We start from the raw sequence: 20,924 nt of genomic DNA, 5'->3' as shown, positions 1-20,924 counted from the left end.
TGCTAGCAGGATGTTGGAGCATCCTTCTAGTTGGAGCTGGTAAAACCAAGGTGTTGGAGCATCCTTTTAGTTGGAGATGATAAAACCAGGGGGTTGGAGCCTCCTTCTAGTCATTGCTGGAGAATCTTGGAAGTTGGAGCTTCTTGTTGATGTAATATTTAAGACATATATTAAAAAGTGTTCGGTGGTTTTTCTCCCAGAAGGGTTTCCACCTAAAAATCTATTGTGTATTATCTATGATGTTATGCATTGTTGAATGGTGTTGTTAATGTTTAATTTTTAAGTGATATGATTAAAATTTAAAAAAGTGCCCAATACTGATTCACCCCCCATTTCAGTATTGGTGAATATTCCAACATTTTTTAGGGCCTTTGTACCAAAATCACTAGTTTTAAATTGTGGGATAGTTTGTGTTATTCTCAACAAAATTTATAAGTAGAATAGGTTTATGCGTTTCATGCTTTTTGAATATATTCATATTTTAAAACATCATAAAGCATGATGGGTTGGGCCTACAAATTATCTACACAATTAGAATCCACATGCTTAGTACAAGTGTTTTTTCAACGAACATTTGTCCACATTTGTGAGATAGACAAGGTCAAAAAATAATAAAAAAGGTGGAGTGCTAATTTAATAATGGTTCGCACAAGATAATTATCCTGTGAAAATTCTTGCAACAATGTATTGGTCAATTTCTGTCTTTTTATTTTTTATTTTTTGGTTTTAACCCCATTACAGAATTCCTGTGGTCGATCTACATCTAATGGCACTGATCTGGAAAAATTCTAAGCACTTTCTCAAAAGATGATTGCCCTTTCTAGAAGCTCTAGAAGTAAATATTCATGAAATGGTCAAATCACTTATTAGAAGCTTCTAGAATTATAATGATAGAGAGTGGTGACTATTTATGTTCACACTCATGAATGCGACACACTAGTTCACAAATATATCAAATGAACCTTCACGTGTGAACACAAATACATCAAAGGGGGGACTTCCCTCATACATGTGCTCGTGTGCACATACACAATAAATACAATGATGCTTGTACGATATTGAGGGTACACAAAAATTGATGTAAACCTTTGGTGATGATGTGGTAGTCTAGTCACTGTCCATGTCAGCTGACATGGAATCTAATGCACAAGCATGCATCCCAAGAAACTCTGACATGTATTCCGATGTGATTAGATATGGTTGTATGGTAGTACATAGATACTAATGCAGGTACATGGAAACCAAGGCACCATGCACGTACCCTGAGGCATAGTACACATTTCTCAGTGCACAACTTCAACCCTATAATAGCATGTCCGACTTAAACTAATTGTTAGGTGTTGACATAGATAAGATATATTAACACAAATAATTTAGTCGATGTTACCAAGTTACTTAAAAAAACTAACTGAGGGGACAATCTTATCCCTGTTACATGTGCCTTTGGGTTAGGACATAAGGTATTTACCAAGTCCTCTAAGTTAAAGTAGGTGGGCAATATTATATGAAAGGGCATATAAGAGTAACATATGAATCAATTTCCAAAGTCATATATGATGTCGAGGGTTTAAGTCTAGTCCTACTAGTCGATTAGATTGCGGGTAGGAGTCTTCATTTATTTGCAAAGCCTTGTGAGAGGGAGCCTTTGCTATTTTGGCCTGCACACACTTCCCCTTTCTTTTTATTTTCTTCAATCTTTTTTTAAGTCCTTTAGATAAGCGTTTTTCCCTTGTCTAAGAGCAAAGGTGACCTTGATGGTTCAACAATGTCCCTCCAGAGATATGTGTTAAGTTTTGAGTTGATTCTACATGGTACTAGATCCCCTCATGTACCTCTAGTGATGAAACATTGAGCCATAGAGCTTGGGGTTGGACTACTTGATGATATGTCCACATGGACCCAAGATGCACCTAGGCTAGCCTTGACCCTGTTTGATGGACATTGTTTGTTATGTAGTTCAGATGAGGATGATTTGACTTGGGAGGTCTTGCACATTCTCCTTGGACCCCAACACTTGCCTTGCACAATGCCACATCAACTCCACAAGCCTTGGAAGAGTAATGCAGGCTTCTTTATGGATGATGTCATGGATTAGGAGGCACTTTTTAAAGATGTACCCATGCATTTTGAGGATTTCTTAGAGTTAGGAGCACTCATGGATCTATTCCTCACTTACTTCGTTGATCTTGATCATTTCTACAGGATGACATCATGGTGGAGACATTTATTTCCTACACGTGTGCGCTATTGTTGGCATGTTGTTATGTTTTTGAGCTATTTTAAGGTCGTCTTGTGCTCTTTTGAGCTTGTTGAATGCTCAAGCGAACTTTTAGGGGTATTGCTTGTAAAATTATGAAAATGAGACTCGTTTTCCCTCATATAAATAGAAGGAGGTCACATTTCACTTTTATCATCATTCATCATCACAATTCTCTCTCTTCTAGAAGTGTGCATTAGCTTTGTCTCTCTTTTACTTGGATGCAATGTAGCTCTATGGTGTGAATTCTCTCGTAGGTGGAAATTTTGCTTGAAGTTGGTTTCTTCGAATTGATTGAAGAGATTCTTGTGGAAATTTCGTGAGTTTATTGCATATTTTCTATACTTTGCATGTTTTGTTGTTAGAAGCAGTATTGCGAACATCTCGATAGCATCCCGATTTTATCTCGAAATCACAATTTTTTGGCCTAGCCGATGTTTGCCGATTTTTAAAGATATTTTTATGGTATCTTAATTTTGCTGATGCTTGCCAATTTTTACCGATTTTTTCCCGATTTTTAGGTTTTTCGGACCTTTGTCAATTTTATGCCAATGTCGATGTTCACAACATTGGTTTGAAGTAAGGTTTCTACATGTGCCATGGTTAAATTTGCTAAATTTATCCAAAAATCTTGCTCTATGGTGTGCAAAATTGTTTTCCTTGAATCCTTTAAGAAAAATATGAGTTGTGCAACTCTTATATTTATTTAACGAGGAAGTCACTAGGGTTTGTAAGTAGATGCCCTTGCCATCTCACCCTCTTCAACAAGGCCGTCCTCCTTGAATTTTCCCTAGGTGAATCCATTGCCCATTTAGATCAAGGAACTAGTCTAGGTGGTGGTGATCAAACCCTCTAATTATACTAAATTTTCTCTCCTCTCTTAATTTCTAGATATCTAGGGTCATGGTTAGGGTTTCTATGAATTTTTGTAAAAAAGGTAATTTTATTTTATGTCTCACAACTCCTTAAATAGGAATTGCACCACATAACTGTCTAAAAGAATAATTTAGCATTTATTACATGTGAGGCCCTATTTTTAGGGCTAATGTCATCATTTTGTTATTCTTGTATGCATGTTTCAGCCATAAAAACTCCATTGCAAACCCTAAAATATGGATATCTAATCGATAGCCCTAATCCTCTGTTTTTTTTTCCATTGTAAGACAGTTTCTTCTAGTTGTTATGTGACATTGCATGCCCTATTATTGAAAATATGGAAAACCCTAACTTATAACAACCCTCTAATTTACTTAAGTGGTATATGGATAGAGTACTTGAAATTTGGCGAAGATTTATCTTAGCCCTCCAAGCTTTGTTAGTACCCCATCCCAATCATTAGACCTTATCCATCACCTTGAACCATTCTTATTGAAAATCCTTTAGGTGATCTGTTGATAGTGTTGGAACCCTCCAACGTGCAAGGGGATCTCTCGGATGCGAAGTCTCAATTAGACCTCACACCGTTTGCTATAGGAACAAGACATGACTCGACACTGATGACATGGAATTGATGATGATGTGACAATGTCAAGCTTCTCTTCTTGTTGCTATCTTTGTGTGTCTTCACAACTTCATAAGTGTCTTCTAGCATTGTCTTCTTCTCCTTCTCTCTAAGCATCATCCTATCATGTCAAGATATAGTACCTACAAGTGAAATCCACTCATGACAAGACGACATCAATCCAAAAATCTCCTAGTCTAATTATCTTTATGAAACCCATTGATTGACCTGGAACTGGGTACTGGACAGGAAGGAAGACTCATGGATTGCGCAGTGTGTAGTTCCAAAAGACAGGGGTAAGGGACTGATGCTTGTGACTGCACAATGCACAACACTAGAGGCCTGAGGAGCAAGACTACATAGTTGAGGGTCACAGTGAGGTAGGCTTGCCCGTTGTAACTGTGCAATGCCCAGTTTAGGAGGCACATTGGGCCAAAGGATTACGCAGTTTAGGGAGACAGATTGTTGACTGAGACTACGCAATGTGTAGAAAGAGACTTGCTAGGAGGCAGGATTGCGCAGTTCTGGAGGTCAAGAAGCAGTTTTGAACACTATGACTGTACAATGCGCAGCCTTTGGAGGTAGTGACTGCACATTGCGCAGTTCCAGGAGGTAGGGATGCAGGCTAATGCTTGCAACTGTTGAAGAATGTAACTAGTGTCGGTGTTCATAATTGTATTTGAGTTATGGTGTAATATATTTGTCAAAAGAAAGAAGAAAAAAATTATTTAAGCATGGGTTTCATGGTTTATTATTTTATTTCTAGCTCAAAGCCTCCATTGTAGGCTTCTAGGGTTTATATCAAGAGTCCTTGTCCTTGTCATCATGTAAAAGACCCTTCTTGGGCTTTTTTTATCAAGAAAGAAAGAAATTTTGCTATAAATTAGGTCATTTAGGCCTCCTCCACCAAGTCGGCCTCAAGGAAGACAAGTCAGCCTAATTGGGAGCCAAAATCCACTATATAAAGGCAACAACTCAACTCATTTGGAACACACAAAACAAGTTTGATTTGCAATAGTTGGAAGAGAGAAAGAAGAGCGAAATTCCCAAGGAGGAGAAAACCTAGCGAAGGAGAAGGGGACACTTATCAAGCAAGAAGTAGGTATTTTTCTCTCTCTTTGACTCACATGTGCGAAATTCTAAAGCTACTAGTGGGGTCGAAATTTCGAAATTTCAAATCTACAGTATGGGCTGAAATTCTGGAAGCTAGGGCCCGAAATTTTGTGTTGTTGTTGGGTTGAAGCTGGTAGACAAGAAGAGACTATTGTAGTTTGCATAATCATCTTGGAAGGTTGACTTGGTGGAGGAGGAAGGTCTTTGGTTAGGTCTAAGGTCTTGGTTTGTCTCAATTTGATTTGAATCTATTAATGGAACAGTTTGACTCAGTTTTCCCTTGTATAGGGGTTTTAGCCCAGGCTGAGTGCCTAATTTTGGTGTCATTCGTCTTCATGCTTTTAATTTGATGATTGCTCGATGAGAAGAACATAAAGAAAGCTAATAAGAATTCAAAGAATATCACAAGTAATTATCAACATAAGACAATATTTTTGCCTTTCTGATTTTCTAATAGCAACTGCGCAATGCATAGTTTTGAGGGGCAAAGTGAGCTCAGGTTGGTCAGGCATGAAATCTTCTGGAATTTGACTTAGTGTGGGATCAATGAGGGAAAGATGAAGCCAAGGTATGACATGAACATGATCACACACTTAGAACAATCGACGACAAAACATTGAACACTCAGTATTCAGATTCAACATGATCCCCTTAATGCGACGATAAAACAACATTCTCCTCCACGTGTGACATTTAGAATACACTTTGCGACGAAAGTGACGACACTAGTACAACAATGCATAAAACTTTGGGAATGAGTGTAATACATGTCTATATGATAAATCAGACTCATTGTCACCAAAGTTGCCCCTTGAAATGAACCATAACTCCGCTTTCACAATATACGACACTTCCCATGCCAAAAGACGACACTTTAGTTTTCTTCACAAAGGGACTGGAAAACTTTGAGAATATACATGGAATGTCTCTTATTACTAGGAACGACAACTTGCAAGGTCAATGTAGGCTCCGAAATTTGGATGTAGTACAAAATTTTGGAGGGTGTTGTAGCAAAGACAACATGATCTTTATAAGAAAGCCTCCCTTCTAGTTTAAATACCACTAAATAGTTGTAGAAAGACTATCAAGGTGACAGTGGTAACCAATCTCTTGTTTCCTTAAGATCTGGATTTTCCCAGTGAGGCTTTGCACTAGGGCTGCTAGATTTTACGACAACACTCCTTTCTAGGCAAGTTAAAGCGTTTTTCCAAGAGGTGACATGGAATACTTTAATCCTTTTCCATATTCTTCCACATTGGGCATGCATGTAGGTTATCTTTAGAAACGAGAGGGTGCTCCACCTTTCATATTCCAAGCTAATCTTTTTGCCTTTCGTTGCTTCTATAGTAACTTTTGAGTGGATTTTTAATACTTTTGCATGACATGAAACCCTAAGAAGAGTAATTTCATCTCTTTTTAAGATACCTTCCAAATCAAAGCTTACTTTTAATCTTGATCTTCTTCCCTTCTCATCTTCTCTTGGCTATGAATAGGAGTGCAACCAATTGCCCTTTAGGAAACCATGCTCAAAGACACTCATTTGGGGTGTGATGTTGTTGCTACTTGATAAGATTCCTACTCGTCACAGTAGACCTGTATTCTCCATCCACCAGTCACATTCCTGTGCTAATCGATTCTTTCACATATGGTATATTAGTTCATGTGCCTTATATATCTAACATGTCAAATGATCTTTGATGTCTTAGTTTCAATTGGTATAGTTTTTCAAGGTATGGTATCCTTGCTTAAAAATAGTGCTAAGGTTTTAACTTGTTTGTTAGGCGTTAGAATTAGAACATTAAATGATCAACAGAAAACAAGCCAAGACAAGAGACACAAGATGTGGCAGCTAGCCAGGGACAAACCCCCAATGCGGGGAAACCCTTTGATCAGGATTCAGTTCTTCTTTAATCTTCAATAGTTCAGCAGAGAGAAATAGTGCAAATTCAGAATTCTATAATTTTATGATAGCAACAACAAACCCTAAATCAACAAAGTCAAATTTAGTTAAACAACCCCGGATTGACCTCTAGTCAACCTTGAAGAACTCGGTCTTCAACAACAAGCTTCGACAACCCTTGGTTAATGGTCAAAACAATAGTCAAAGATCAGCAGTTTGCGGTCAACTCTAACCAGTCAACGTTGGTCAACACTAGTCAACACAACACCCAAACAACTTGCATAGGTCAGCCCTTGGTCAACGCTTCATTTAGCAGCCCAACACTTGGTCAACGCAACCCTAGAAAAGTCAACGATGCCCAGAAAGTCAACGCTGCCCTAAACAGAAAATGCATCCTTTCTCTTGCACGTATGAGAGAAGCTGCGCCTTCGCTGGCCCAATGAGATGAGGAGAGAGAAGATGAGTGAGTAATCACTCAACCTCACTTGTAATTATATGATATGCTGGGCATGTGTACCACACATTTAGCTACTGGCCGACCTTGACAATTTGTCAAGTAAATAGTAAATACAAATAAATTCATATCTCCATAAATACTTGTCGGAATCAGATGATCGTTAGATCAATCCTACACCTCTCGATGAGAGGAATCAAGGAAAAATATTAGCTGCCATAAATAAGATGACCCACATGGAGTTTGCCCCTAGTTGTCAATTTTAACACTTCCTCTCAACTAGGGAGAACTCCATCTGCTAATCTGTTTGACCGTCGGTACTCGCTGACATCAAATGCACTGCCCTGCACTGCTCTGCTCTGCCGAACTATGAAGAAGAAGAAATGATCGAGGATGTATCATCTCCACTGACCCGAAGTCAGTCCCAGAGAGTGTGTCATACCACTCTCATTGATCCCATATCAGTTTCATTGATCCCAGATCAGTGGAGGTCATCCTAGCATAGGGAGTACGGTAGATACAACGATGCGTCCATTGATAGTACTACTATTGTCCCTAACCCCATTTCCCTGCTCATTGATCAGATGAGAGGTACTTCCCATGAGTCCCAGACTGCATGGGTAGGATGCCTCAACAGGAGAACTAATCATCCTGTCCCTAAGTTGCCATGGGGTATCACAGGGGAAGGTTGAACCTTTCACCCTGTACATAGCGCACCATTAGGGGAGGGTGAGTCGCCCTGTGGTCGCATGTCGCTCCAAGAAGTACCCCAAGCCCCCCAGAGCTCAATGTATGCATCATACACGACCCTCATAAGAGGGTCTCTCAACGACACCAAGTCATTCTCGAAAAGTCAAGAATTTGACCTTTCCCAAGGGCTTCATCAAAATGTCGGCGACCTGCTCATCTGTACCAGTATGTTAGAGCCTTATTGCTCCCCTCTACACCATATCCCGGATATAGTGGTACCTGATATCAATATGCTTGGAGCGATCATGAAATATGGGATTCTATGATAAACAAATCCTGCTCTGGTTGCCACACATGATCACGGTAGTATCCATTGTAAATCCAAACAGCTCACTGAAGAGCTTCCGCAACCAGACCGCCTCACAAGGGGCCATACTCGCATCAATGTACTATGCCTCAGCGGTGCTCAAAGCCACCGACTTCTGCTTCTTGCTCATCCAGGATATCGAGGCAGATCCCAAAGAGAAACAACACCTAGAAGTGCTCTTTCGGTCCACCACTGCTTGCCCAATCAACATCGGTATATCCATGTAGTCTCACATCTCCAGTAGTGTATCTCAACCCATGAGTGATTGTGCCACGAAGGTATCTCAACAGATTCTTGGCACCAATCCAATGTGTGTGGTGAGTCTCAACCATATGTTGACTCAACGTGTTGACTGCAAATCATCCCGACGGGAGTTCACCAAGAACATCAATGCTCCGATGAGTTGACGATACTCTGTAGCATTTTGTAGAACAGGACAGGCAACATTACCGCTTAACTTATTGAAGTCAAGCTCCATCGTGGTAGTCACGGGCTTGCAATCCACCATGGCGAATCTCTCCAATATCTTCACCACATATTTTCCTTGAGAAAGGAAAATCTCCCCTGGGTTCTGCCAAACTTCTAGTCCTAGGAAATAGTGCATCAGTGCCAGGTCCTTCATCTCAAACTCAGAAGCCAACTCCCTCTTACATTTGTGAATGAGAGGGTCTACACTTGTTAGAAATAGGTCGTCAATGTACAACGCCAGTATGAGAGGTTTGTCATCTTCAACCTTAAAGTAAAGGTTAGGGTCGACTTCACTCCTAGTGAATCCCAGCTTCATCAAGTAGTTATCGATGCTCTCATACCACGCTCGGGGTGCTTGCTTCAGCCCATAAGGGCTTTCTTCAATCTGCACACGTGAGATTTCCGATCATGAATCTGAAATCCTTCGGGTTGTTCCACATAGACTTCCTTTTTGATCGAACCATACAAGAACACGGTCTTGACATCCATCTAATGTAGGTTTCATCCTTGCGAAGCAGCAAGGGCTATGATCGAGCGGATGGTGGTATATCAGGCAACAGGTGCAAATATCTTGTCATAGTCTATACTTTCCTTTTGAGAGAAGCGACGAGCGACAAAACAAGCCTTATACTTTTCAACACTTCCATTAGCTCCATGATTTATCTTCTAAAGCCATTTCGAAGTGACAACTGCTTTGTCCTGGGGTCTGGGGACCACATCCTAGACATCGTTCTTCATGATGGACTCATATTCCTCAATCATAACATCCTTCCATAGTTGATGCTTGACAATTTCTGCGAGCGATGAAGGCTCATTTTGAATGGTCGTGCTCATGATGGTCAAGTATCCCTGATACCTGGCCGACTTCTTACTTTCATGGAAAGTCCCTCTGGGTGCAATGTGTCCTTCGACATCATCAAGTGCTCCCCTGTGCCATGAAGGCCTCTTCCTAGAAGAGGAAGGTTCTTGCGAAGGGGAATCAATAGGATCCATAGGTTCTTTTACATCGGGCATCGTCTCATCTTCCTTTTCCTCTGGTTTCCTGGTGACAACTTCTCCAGATTTCCTCAATATAGGAAGATTGTCAGCTTTGCTAAGAGCCATATCTTTGTCAAAGGTGACATCATTTCCAAAAATTCTAAAATGAGATACGTTAGGTTTCTTACCAGTGAACATTTCTTCGGGAGTCTTGGAACCCAATGCTTGATGAGGGCATTGGTTTTGCACATATACGGTGGTATTCGCAGCTTCAGCCCATAGAAACTTCAAAAGCCTTTGATCATGGAGCATAGCACGGACAACTTCCACAATCGTACGATTCTTCCTTTCTGCCACACCATTCTGCTCAGGAGTATATGGTGTTGTAGTCTACCTCTTAATGCCATCCTCTTTGCAAAAGTCATGGAACTCATTGGATTCATACTCAGTCCCATTATCAGTCCCTAAGATTTTGATATTCTTTTCGGTTTGATCTCGAATCTCGATCAAGGCTTTGAAGTGACGAAACCATGAGAACACTTCATCCTTCTTTTTCAAGAAGTATATCCAAGCCTTGCGAGAATAATCATCAGTAAAAGTGAGGTAATATAAATATCCTCCCACGGAATTCACAGGCATCATACCAGATATGTCAGAGTGAACCAACTGCAATATATCAGAGGTCTTGCTATGGTTTGAGGGGAATGGTCCCCTTTTGAGCTTTCCTTCGGCACATCCAGGACATATAGCTCTTTCTCTAATTTGAACTCGGGCATCCCAGTCACCATTTGTCGCACATCTGGTAACATAATGAAGGTGGGCAAACCTCCGGTGCCATAGTTCGGACTGAATAGGTGTGTCACAAGTCATGACACCCAACGGACTTCCTCCGACATGATATAAAGAGTCAACCCTAAACCCAAGAGTAAAAGAACCTTTGAAATTATTTTTCCATACATGTACCTTGCCATCGACGAAGGCCACCTTGTCGCCTTTGTCTTCCATTGTCGAAAGGGACACCAGGTTCTTTTTGAGATTAGGTACATATAGGACTTCTTTCAAGTGAATTGTATTACCCTGATTCAATTGTAGAGAGACATTCCCTACACCTTTTACGAGATATTTAGAGTTGTCCCCATGAACAATTTCCAGGTTGGTCTCCTTCTCTATCAGATTAGAGAAAACTTCTTTGTAACTAGTGAAGTGCCTTGAGGCACCACTATCAATAAGCCAATTTCCAAGCGAGTCTGGGGGAGTAGTAGTAGAGAGGGCCGATGGTAGATAATATTCATCTTGCTTATTGTTAACAACGTTAGATTCATACCTGGAGTTTCTTGCCTTCTTGGAGGGTTGACCATTTCCCTGATTTTTTTCCCTGATTTTTGTCACTCCTTTTTCCTTTGCCATTGAACCTGCCCTTCCTTTGATTGTTGTTGGAATTGCCTCGGGAGTGATTTTGATCATCGTCATGAGATGTGTCCTTTCTATTAGGGCACTCCCTCGCATAGTGGCCAATTTTGTTGCAAATGTAACATCTACCTTTCCTTCCACCTTTCGGTCCGGCCTTTCCCTTAGATCTTGCCCCGGAATTATTTCTCCTTTTAGCATGAGAGGAGAATGCAGCGGGATTGCCTCTAAGTGCAGGCATTTCCTGCTCTTCCATCCTTGTTTCTTCTTGAATGCATCTCGCCATCAGTTCCTCAAATCTTGGGATTACATTATTGTTGAGAAGAGTGGTTTTGAATATATACCATTCAGATGGGAGCCCTCCGAGAGTTGTGATGGTCAGTTCTCTATCAAGAACGACTTACCCAATCGATAGGAGATCATTCTTGATCTCTGTGATCCTTAAGAAGTATGCTCGCATACTCTCATCTTTGCCCTTCTTAATTTCCTTCAACTTATATCTAAGGAACAAAACTCGATTTGCATCATTAACTTTAAATAAGCTTACCAGTCTATTCTAGATTTCCTTGGAGGTGGTCAGCTCGGAAACATAGGCCACCAGGGGTTTATCGATAGAGTCTCGGATGATCTTCTTTGCTTTGACTTCTCCCCTGGTTCACTTGTTCCTAGCAGCAACAAATGCATTTGATTGAGATTCAATGATTCTGCTTCTCACATGGTCCAACACTTCTTGCTCTTCTAATGTCAGATCGAGAGACATCTTCCATCCTTGATAGTTAGACTTCTCCCAGAGCTTGTCTTTAGCAGGGAAGTGTTATGAGGACCCCATGAAGTCTTTGAGATTACTTCAACAACCATCGGTGATTGCTCTTGCTCTTGCTCGGGCTTTGTCTTCACCTCAACTCTGATACCATGTTAATTTATGGTATGTTCTATGCTTTGTGCAGTTTACTTTGATTTCTTCTTATTAGCGAGCACATAAACATAAAGTAAAATGCTGATAGAATATTAATAGATCGACATAAAACAAGCCAAGACAAGAGACACAAGATGTGGCGGCTAGCCAGGGACAAACCCCAATGCAGGGAAACCTTTTGATCAATTCTTCTTTAATCTTCAATAGTTCAGCAGAGAGAAATAGTACAAATTCAGAAATCTGTAATTTTATGACAGCAGTAGCAAACCCTAAATCAGCAAAGTCAAATTTAGTCAAACAGCCTTGGATTGACCTCTAGTCAACCTTGAAGAACTCGGTCTTCAACAGCAAAATTTGGCAGCCCAAAACAGCCCTTGGTCAACGGTCAAAACAACAGTCAAAGAACAGTAGTCTGCGGTCTGCCCTAACCAGTCAACGCTAGTCAACACTTTGGTCAACGTAGCACCCAAACATGATGCGCAGGTCAGCCTTTGGTCAACACTTCATTTAGCAGCTCAGCACTTGGTCAACGCAGCCCTAGAAAAGTCAACGCTTCCCTAAAGAGAAAATGCGTCCTTCCTCTTGCACGTGTGAGAGAAGCTGCTCCTTCGCTGGCCCAATGAGATGAGGAGAGAGAAGATGAGTGTTGAGATGAGATGAGTGAATAATGACTCAACGTCACTTGTATTTATATGATATGCTGGGCATGTGTGCCACACATTTAGCTGCTGGCCAACCTTGACAATTTGTCAAGTAAATACAAATAAATTCATATCTCCATAAGTACTTGTCGGAATCGGATGATCGTTAGATCAATCCTACACCTCTCTACGAGAGGAATCAAGGAAAAATATCAGCTGCCATAAATAAGATGACCCACATGGAGTTTGTTCCTAGTTGCCAATTTTAACAATTATATATATATATGATAGTAATGTTGTGCGCCCTGGTAGGGCTAGGGACCTGATAGGTTTCCCAGGTTTTGATGGGCCAGCTCTGAAACAGGTAACTCCCTCAAAACAGGTACTGGTCTGGTTCTGGTAACAGTGATACACACTGAATATTTTGATGAATTTGAGTGCATCTCATTTTGTATTTTGGCTTTTATATCATTGTAGTGAGATTTGTACTCTGCAAAAATTCCGCCAGTTTGGGACCTGACAAAGCTCAATGACTTGGCATAACTCAGTTCAAGACCCAGCAAAGCTCCACAATAACAAAAACACTCAAAATGTAGTATTTTGCACAGAAAAATAAATAATGACATTTGCATCCATAAAATCTATAAAATGAATAAATTCGTGCATCAATGCATCTTGTGAATATGATAATCTCAAAACTCAGCCTAACTTGCCAAACTTGGGAAACTCACCCAAAACCTAGCTTGAAGCCTCAGAATATATATATATTAATCGCTAAGGCTAATTTTGTACTTGCATAAATTGATGTCATAAAGGAGTTAATATATAAATGAAATTTCTATTAAATTGATGTTTTTGTATACCTTACTAATTTTCTTGATAATTTCTAGTTGAAAAAGGCATCTATTTTTTTATTATATATATGTTTTATATTTTAACTTTTAAGTTCCCTGTTTCCCCGTTTCCTAAAATTTTGGCGGGTCATGTCTTTATGCTGCCCCTGTTTTGAAAACTGTATTCATTTCAAGTTTTGTGTGACTTAGATTACAAGTTTTTGGTTCTTTAAGCTTTTTATGTTATGCTTCTCAATCTTGATTCTCAACTCATGTTTATTGTGGTGTTTTGCTTATTTTGTTAGTATTTAATTATGTAATGTATACCCTGGGTTATAACAATCTCAAAGGATTCTTAAGCTAGGAAGTAATTATACTATCGTTTTTACATTGCAGTTTCTTCTGTTGTGTTGAAATTTATGGAAGCATGTTTGAACTATTGTGCTGCAGTGGCCCCATCCGATTGAAGTGGTTAATGCTAGAGAATTGCCACCAGTTCTGGTAGACCGTTACAATGAAGCTGGAGGTGAAGGGACAGCCCTTTGTGGTATATTTCCTGAAATTCGAAGGGCCTGGGCTTCTGTTGACAACTCTCTGTTTCTTTGGCGGTTTGATAAATGGTAATGTCCTTTTCCAACTATTTGGCAGCCTTAGAAGGGGAAACAATCTGAATGTTTTTCTGTGATTTTTTTGTTCTTAGAGGAGATAGAACTGGGTTTTGTAGTCCCATTTGTCCTTTTCTGCAGTATTTTCATCTGTTCAAACTTAAAGTTCTTTAGGTCATTGTTTTTGTTGTGGTGCTTTAGTTTTTTTGACATCGTGAGATTTCATTCTATGAAAGCCAGTTGGATATTGTTTTGAATAAAGTCCAGATCTTAACGACAGTTGGAAGATTGATAATAGGTATTGCAAAGGTATGGATTCTGCTGAATAAATAGTAACCTATTGGGCTAGTATGCATTATTGCATACGGTTAAGAAAGGAGCAAATTTTCGTTGATTTTTCTTTTTTAGATGACTTTCCATATAATGGAAATATTGTATTGTTTTGGTAAAAAACATTGTCAACTTCTTAGTATTGATGTTATATCCATTTTTATTCCTAGTTTGTGTAGTCTTGGATCAATGTTGATTAAAGCATTGCTTTGGTTTGCATTTTCATATAAATTGGCAGGTCACTTTACTTTTTTATATTATATGCAATTTGATGTCTTGTTCATCACTGAACCCTGACATTGGACATTTCCAGACTGTTGATCCATTCATGTCGAATGATCAATGTTCATTTTTTTAAACATGAATCTTATACTACAATGCTAATCAGAAAATTACATCAAGTGATAGAAATAGTACGAATTAATTGTCTAGTTAGTGACTATACTTATGACCCCTTTCCACACGCCATAGAAGTTCAAAATGGCTGCCTCACCACATAGTAGAAGGAAAGGAGTATGTTAACTACCAAAATCCTGATTATTAGCTACTATATTAATCTTATCATTAAATGACCTATTATCACATCATTTATTAGTGGGCATTTATTATTTATCTTAGTTCTAATTCTAAATATAACCTGATCTCCAACACCCTTTGATAATGGCCATTTTACATGCTTGTTCAAAATGCAAAATGATAAAAGGCTAAATCTTTTGACAAGCAAAATCTTTGCAGTCTGCAAGATACGATTTTAAAAATAGCAACTAGAAGTGAATTATATTGAGCAAAGTTGAAGAAGAACAATCTATGTTACCATCCTTTAGTCTGACCATTGACTCACCAGCTGGGTGAGAGACAATGTTGTCTGAATAATTAGCCTTTCCACAATTGACATATAACTTGGCTTGTTCATTGAACTTGCCTTCTCCACAGCACAGAAGTCCAACATATTAAAAGGTTGTGTTTAATTCTCAAGCACCATCATCTCCATCCTTGTTGACGGTCTTCTTCTTTACCACTCCGTCTTCCCCCTCCCCGAAGGTCTTTTTATGAATTACAGCATGTAATGCATAATATATCTATTATTTGCCTTCTCTTTTTTGATTTGTTTCAACAGCAACACGATCTAGGGCATCATTTTTAAGTTCTGTCTCACCTGACACCTCTCTGGCCTAGGCATTATGGCTTTGTTCTTAGTGACATTAGAATGATCTTTCTGCTGAAGCAATCTTGCATTCTTAAGTTCTATTATCGAGAATAAATTTTGTTCTTCAACACCCATAGCAACCATCCTTTTGCTACTCATATCACCAATTAAACACCTATTGTCTCTGAAATTTATAATGTATGTGGGGGTGGTGCTTCATTATGCTAATTCAAAGTAGATTATTCTCTAAACAAGGAAAATAATAAACATTGTTAATTGTCACTTTTTTACCTCTTAGCTGAAGCAGAACATTTCCCTTTCTTCTAACTCTAAACTTTAAAGTCTATATTCTTCTCTGCCATTCAACACAAGAAAGTCGGGTTGATATTTACCCTCTACTAAATCAACATACCAATCAAAATTGCTGGTAAATTCCTAGATGCTCTTGACCCAACATACCAATCAACTTTATGAGTCTTTGAATCCTTGTTTCGGGCCATGGACAGATATTACTGTCTTCTCCTTGTGTTCAACCACATGAGCATGTTTTTTTCTGATTGATCATCGGAAGAATGCCCTTGGCTGTGCTTTTCATCTCATAATTGCTTTGTGCAAACTCTCTTTATATGCCCTAATTTTTCACAATAAGAGCGTTTAATTGTGTTTGTACTTTTACTTCACTAGGAAGAGTTGTCTCCATCATTCTCTTCCCTCTGTCTGGTATCCTTCCTCTCAAATTTTTTTGCAAGTGCCACCTCATAAGACTCGCTAACTCTGCTATTCCTAATTTTACATGTCGTCCTACAAGACTTAGTGCTCAACTGCTCAATTGTCAGATCTTTAGTACTGCCAGTAATGTTCAAGGCTATAACCACCATATCATCTTCTTTTATTGTCTTGTCAATTGATTTCAGTTGATCTCTAATATCCTCGATTTTAACAAATGATCTTGCAAGGACTCAAACTCCTCTTATCTGAATTGAGAATAACATATTTTAAAGGAAAAATGCTATACCTTTGGTTGAGGTTTCGTGCATCTTTCGAAGATTTCTGCACATGACACATGCATGATTATGATCTTGAACTTTGGGAAGCATATCATTTGTTACAAAGAGCTTGATAAGCTTCACAATGTCTTGGTTCTTAGCATCATGTTATGGTTGGGCATCGATATCAGTCTTACTTCCTAGTACAAGTTTGTCCAAAGCCTCTATTCTCAAATATGGCAAACATCTTTTGTTTCCACGATTTAAAATTTTGAACTTTAGGTTTTTCAACATTATATGGGCTAAAATAGTCGTTTTTATAGGATTTAAATGCACCAAACAAAGCTAAATTTTATTGCTACAACTCAACAATTCACAACCCTACTATTGTCCCAAAGAGAAGTACACTCTAAATCAGAAAGTGTTGAAATTGTTGCCAGTCAAGTATTCTTTAACCAAAATTTTAAATCTTTGAACTATGTCCAGAATGCCACTGTTCTGACTATCACTCCGTGGAATAATTTAAATTTCCTAATACAGATGCATAATCCTTCTTCAGAATTAGTGACAATATAGACAGCCATAAAAATTACTGGTATTAGCTGTGAGGGTTAGCTAGATTGGTCGAGTCCCCATTGTTAAAGCACCTTTGATATTGAGAGGTCATGGGTATAATTCTCTCGACACTCTCGGGGTCAGGCTCCATGGTTGAGTCGGTAGGAACTGATCCCTTTGAGTGGATTTGCCTGGTACAAATATTCCATGGATGTAGCGGTCATTGATCTCCGGGGTCTGTCAACCACAAAAAAGAAAGAAAGAAGAAAACGTTCTGGTATCATTTTCAAATCACAGACTGTCTATTTTTCTTCAAATTGACTTGATACTCCTATACTCTGTGCGCCAATAGGTATGGATAATAATTTGTAATCTCCATGACTGCTCCTCCTAGGTGACAGCTTGATTCGTATTCAAAGACTTAATCCAGAGCTCCCTCGATGACAAAATACAACTCTAGCAATTCTTTACTATGATAATTGCTGACCTTTTTGACGTTTTCTCCGTAGAGTTGTCTTTATTCATGTTCCCCCTCTTCTGGACCATGATTGACATGGTTCTTTTTAGGTACCTATACACACCCTGAGCAATTCTTCGTGGGCACACTTATCTCCATAGCATATCGTCATGGTATATGTCAAACAGTGGTTAGATATCAGATGGCAGTCTTCCACAAGAAAAGGGTTCATCTGATTTTTTGATGGTAGCCTTTATTCAGATTTGTTTGATTCCTTTACGGTTGCAATTTTCCACAACCATAAAGTCCTGTAGCGGTCCAATTCACCCTTTACGGTTCTACCACAACAATGTAACTTTATTCTTACAAGCCCACACTCTATTTTGATGTCTTTTAGTTGCCAGAATCCTGACAATAGGTCACGGTTATGAATTTTATACACGAGTCACAAGTTATGGGCGTCACTAATTCAGAAGTTTGTATTATTAAAAACAAATTTATCTTCTGTATGCTTGTGTATGAGTAGTAGCTCAGTGCCTTCTCTGATCGAAGTATGAGTAGTAGCTCAGTGCCTTCTCTGATCGAAGTAGTCTTTTGGCACCTTCACTTGATTCTTTTCAACATGGCTCTAATACCATGTGAAATTTTACGCACACATGCATGGATAAGGATACACATGAATGAGAAAGAGTGGATTGATTAATTTATTAGATGATGCTATGTTTCATTACATAGTACAAGGAGAACAATGGATTGATTCATTTATTAGATGATCCAATGTCTCTTACATGGTAGAAGGAGAGGAGTACACCACACAACTCCCAAAAACCTAACTATTAACTACTACATTGATTAAACATTAAATGACATTTTGTTTCATCACTTATTAGTGGGCATTTATTAGTTGTCTATGTTGTAATTTTTAAATATAAGCATTGTGTCCAACATGCTTTTGAAAGTAAAAACATAGAGGCAATTACATTGAATAAAGGGAAGATCTCTTATAAGTCAAAGCTAAGTTGCATGAAACTTAGAAACAATATGGTTTTCAGAAATGGGAACGTAGTGGAAATGTGACTCTCCCAAATAGGGATGTCGTGGGAAACACGATATATAAAGAATACCATATATATATATATATAAGAGAGAGAGAGAGGATTGATTTATTTATTAGATGATCTAATGTCTCATTACATGGTAGAGGAGAGGAGTACACTACCTAACTCCCAAAAACTTAACTATTAACTACTACATTGATTTTTAAAATTTTACATTAAATGACACTTTGTTTCATCACATATTAGTTGGAATTTATTATTTGTCTATGTTCTAGTTTCTAAACATCAGCATTGTATCCAACATGCTTTAGAAAGTAAAAGCATAGAGGCAATTACATTGAATGAAGGGAAGGTATCGTATAAGTCAAAGCTATGTTGCATGGAATTTAGAAACAATATGGTTTTCATAAATGGGAATGTACTGGAAATGTGACTCTCCCAAATAGGGATGTCATGGGAAACACTACATATAAAAAATACCATATATATATACATAGAGAGAGAGAGAGAGCATTATCATTTAAGAAGAAGATAAGAATGATGCACATAAATGGTACTTTATAAGGAAACCCATAGATGATCATAGATGATTCGCTACCCACATCCTTCTTTTTGCTGCCCACAATATTTCCCTTGCTTGATGTAACATACCCAATGCCCTCTGTCAACCGTTGACAATACTAGGTACTTCTTGAAATCACAAGTTTTCACCCAACTTCTTGCTTTGGTACCAATTTCCTCATTGTTCTGCAATTAATTTATTAATGCATGCAACATGACAAGAAAACTCTTCATGTAAACATAACAATAATCAATGAATTACATACACATCATTAAACTCAACATAAGTAGAAGTAGGCCATAAAACTTATCTTTTTGGAATTAAATGCCAGTTGGTTAAGGTGAAGAATGTTCCACCCAACCATAGGATTTTTATTGTCTTTAATATTTCTGCAACAGAGCCACCATCAACCTGAGGATATGAGTCCGTAAAGACTAATTTGTCTATGGTTGACTCTAATCCTCTCACACATCCCAATTCCCAAAATTTTCCACAGTTTGTTAACTCTTACAACCATTCTAATCCACTAGCTCTCATTCCCTTTCAGCTTGCCAAACCCAAGGTATGGGATCCCCTTCTTTGGCATGTGGAGCCTTGAATTATCCCATTTCCTACCATAGACTAGCCAGGAAATCTCTCTACTGTGTACTCTAAGGAATCCTCAACTCTAATGGAGTTTCTCCATGGCAACAATACCCCTTGAATAGTGTTCAAATAACCATACCCATAATCATTTTATTTTAGTCATGGTACCATAGGCTCTCCTAACAACCTCCAAGAAGAATGATGGACAAATATTTCTCAACCATCAAAAGTCATGGATCATATTTGCATGCCCAAAACTCTCCACATGTCTTCCTTAGAAGCCTGCATATCTCACTTCCCCCGCTAATTTTGTGGCTAATATGACTTAGGGTAATATGAGGTAGGTGTCTTAGGGTTAGAATAAAATAATATTACATCTTTTTGACCCCCATTTGAGCCCCCTGGGCCCCTTTTCTTTCCCCTCTTGTGGAATCACAGATTCCCTTGTTTTTGTCCTCCTTTGTTTGCAACATATGATTTATTATTATTATTAATTTTTAATATACAATATTTGCATATTACATCATTGGCTTTCTTCCTTTCACCATACACACATATATATATTGCTAATTTGGGGATCAAACTAGTGTATTACACCTGAAATGCACTGAAGCTTGCTCTAGTTGCTCCAAAGCATATCTGAAATGCTTGTTGTTACTTTAGGAATACTCTTGTTGTGAGGAAATTGTGAGATTGAGTGAAAGGATGAGGTTTCTTACATGAAGAGAAAGAAACTATTAAGGTTTCTAACTTTTTAGAGAGTTCTGTAATTTTGTTTTACAAAATCAAATAGAAATTAATTAAATAGGCTTAGAAACTGACTTGATGGCTTAGATTAGTAATTAATTCGGAGCTTTTAGTGTTTTTAAGGCTTCCTTTGAGTCCACAGTTTCTGTGAGGGTTTGTAGCATTAAAAAAGCATTGAAACAATCAATTAGGAATACATTTTCATTTCATTAAATGTGTTTATGTATGGTGGTACAACTTAGAAACGTTTTGGATGTACACAACATGTTTTATACTCATATATGCGTTTTTGGGCATGGTACGTCATTTTTGTATATTTCTGGGCAACACTTATGAGAAATCATCCAAGAGGAGTGCAACCCTAGAG

The 20,924-nt window shown here is 38.5% G+C and overlaps 1 protein-coding gene across 6 annotated transcripts in view; it reads left to right on the top strand.

The window, feature by feature from the left end:
- NUP155 (nucleoporin 155) overlaps nt 1–20,924 on the top strand; it is a 228,102-nt gene that overhangs the window by 47,127 nt on the left and 160,051 nt on the right. For all 6 annotated transcript variants that reach the window (XR_016260091.1, XR_016260090.1, XR_016260092.1 and 3 more), the window contains exon 2: nt 13,976–14,145. Coding sequence is in view for 2 of the 6 variants with exons in the window: in XM_089429643.1 (XP_089285769.1) it covers nt 13,976–14,145 (170 nt within the window). In the remaining 4 variants the exon portion in view is untranslated. The remainder of the gene's footprint in view (nt 1–13,975; nt 14,146–20,924) is intronic.

The sequence above is a fragment of the Pinus tabuliformis genome, chromosome 6 (genome assembly GCF_031772625.1).
Source record: "Pinus tabuliformis cultivar Carrire ecotype Pingquan chromosome 6, CPIR1, whole genome shotgun sequence".
Classification (NCBI taxonomy): domain Eukaryota; kingdom Viridiplantae; phylum Streptophyta; class Pinopsida; order Pinales; family Pinaceae; genus Pinus; species Pinus tabuliformis.
This window is presented reverse-complemented; position numbering and strand designations above follow the sequence as displayed.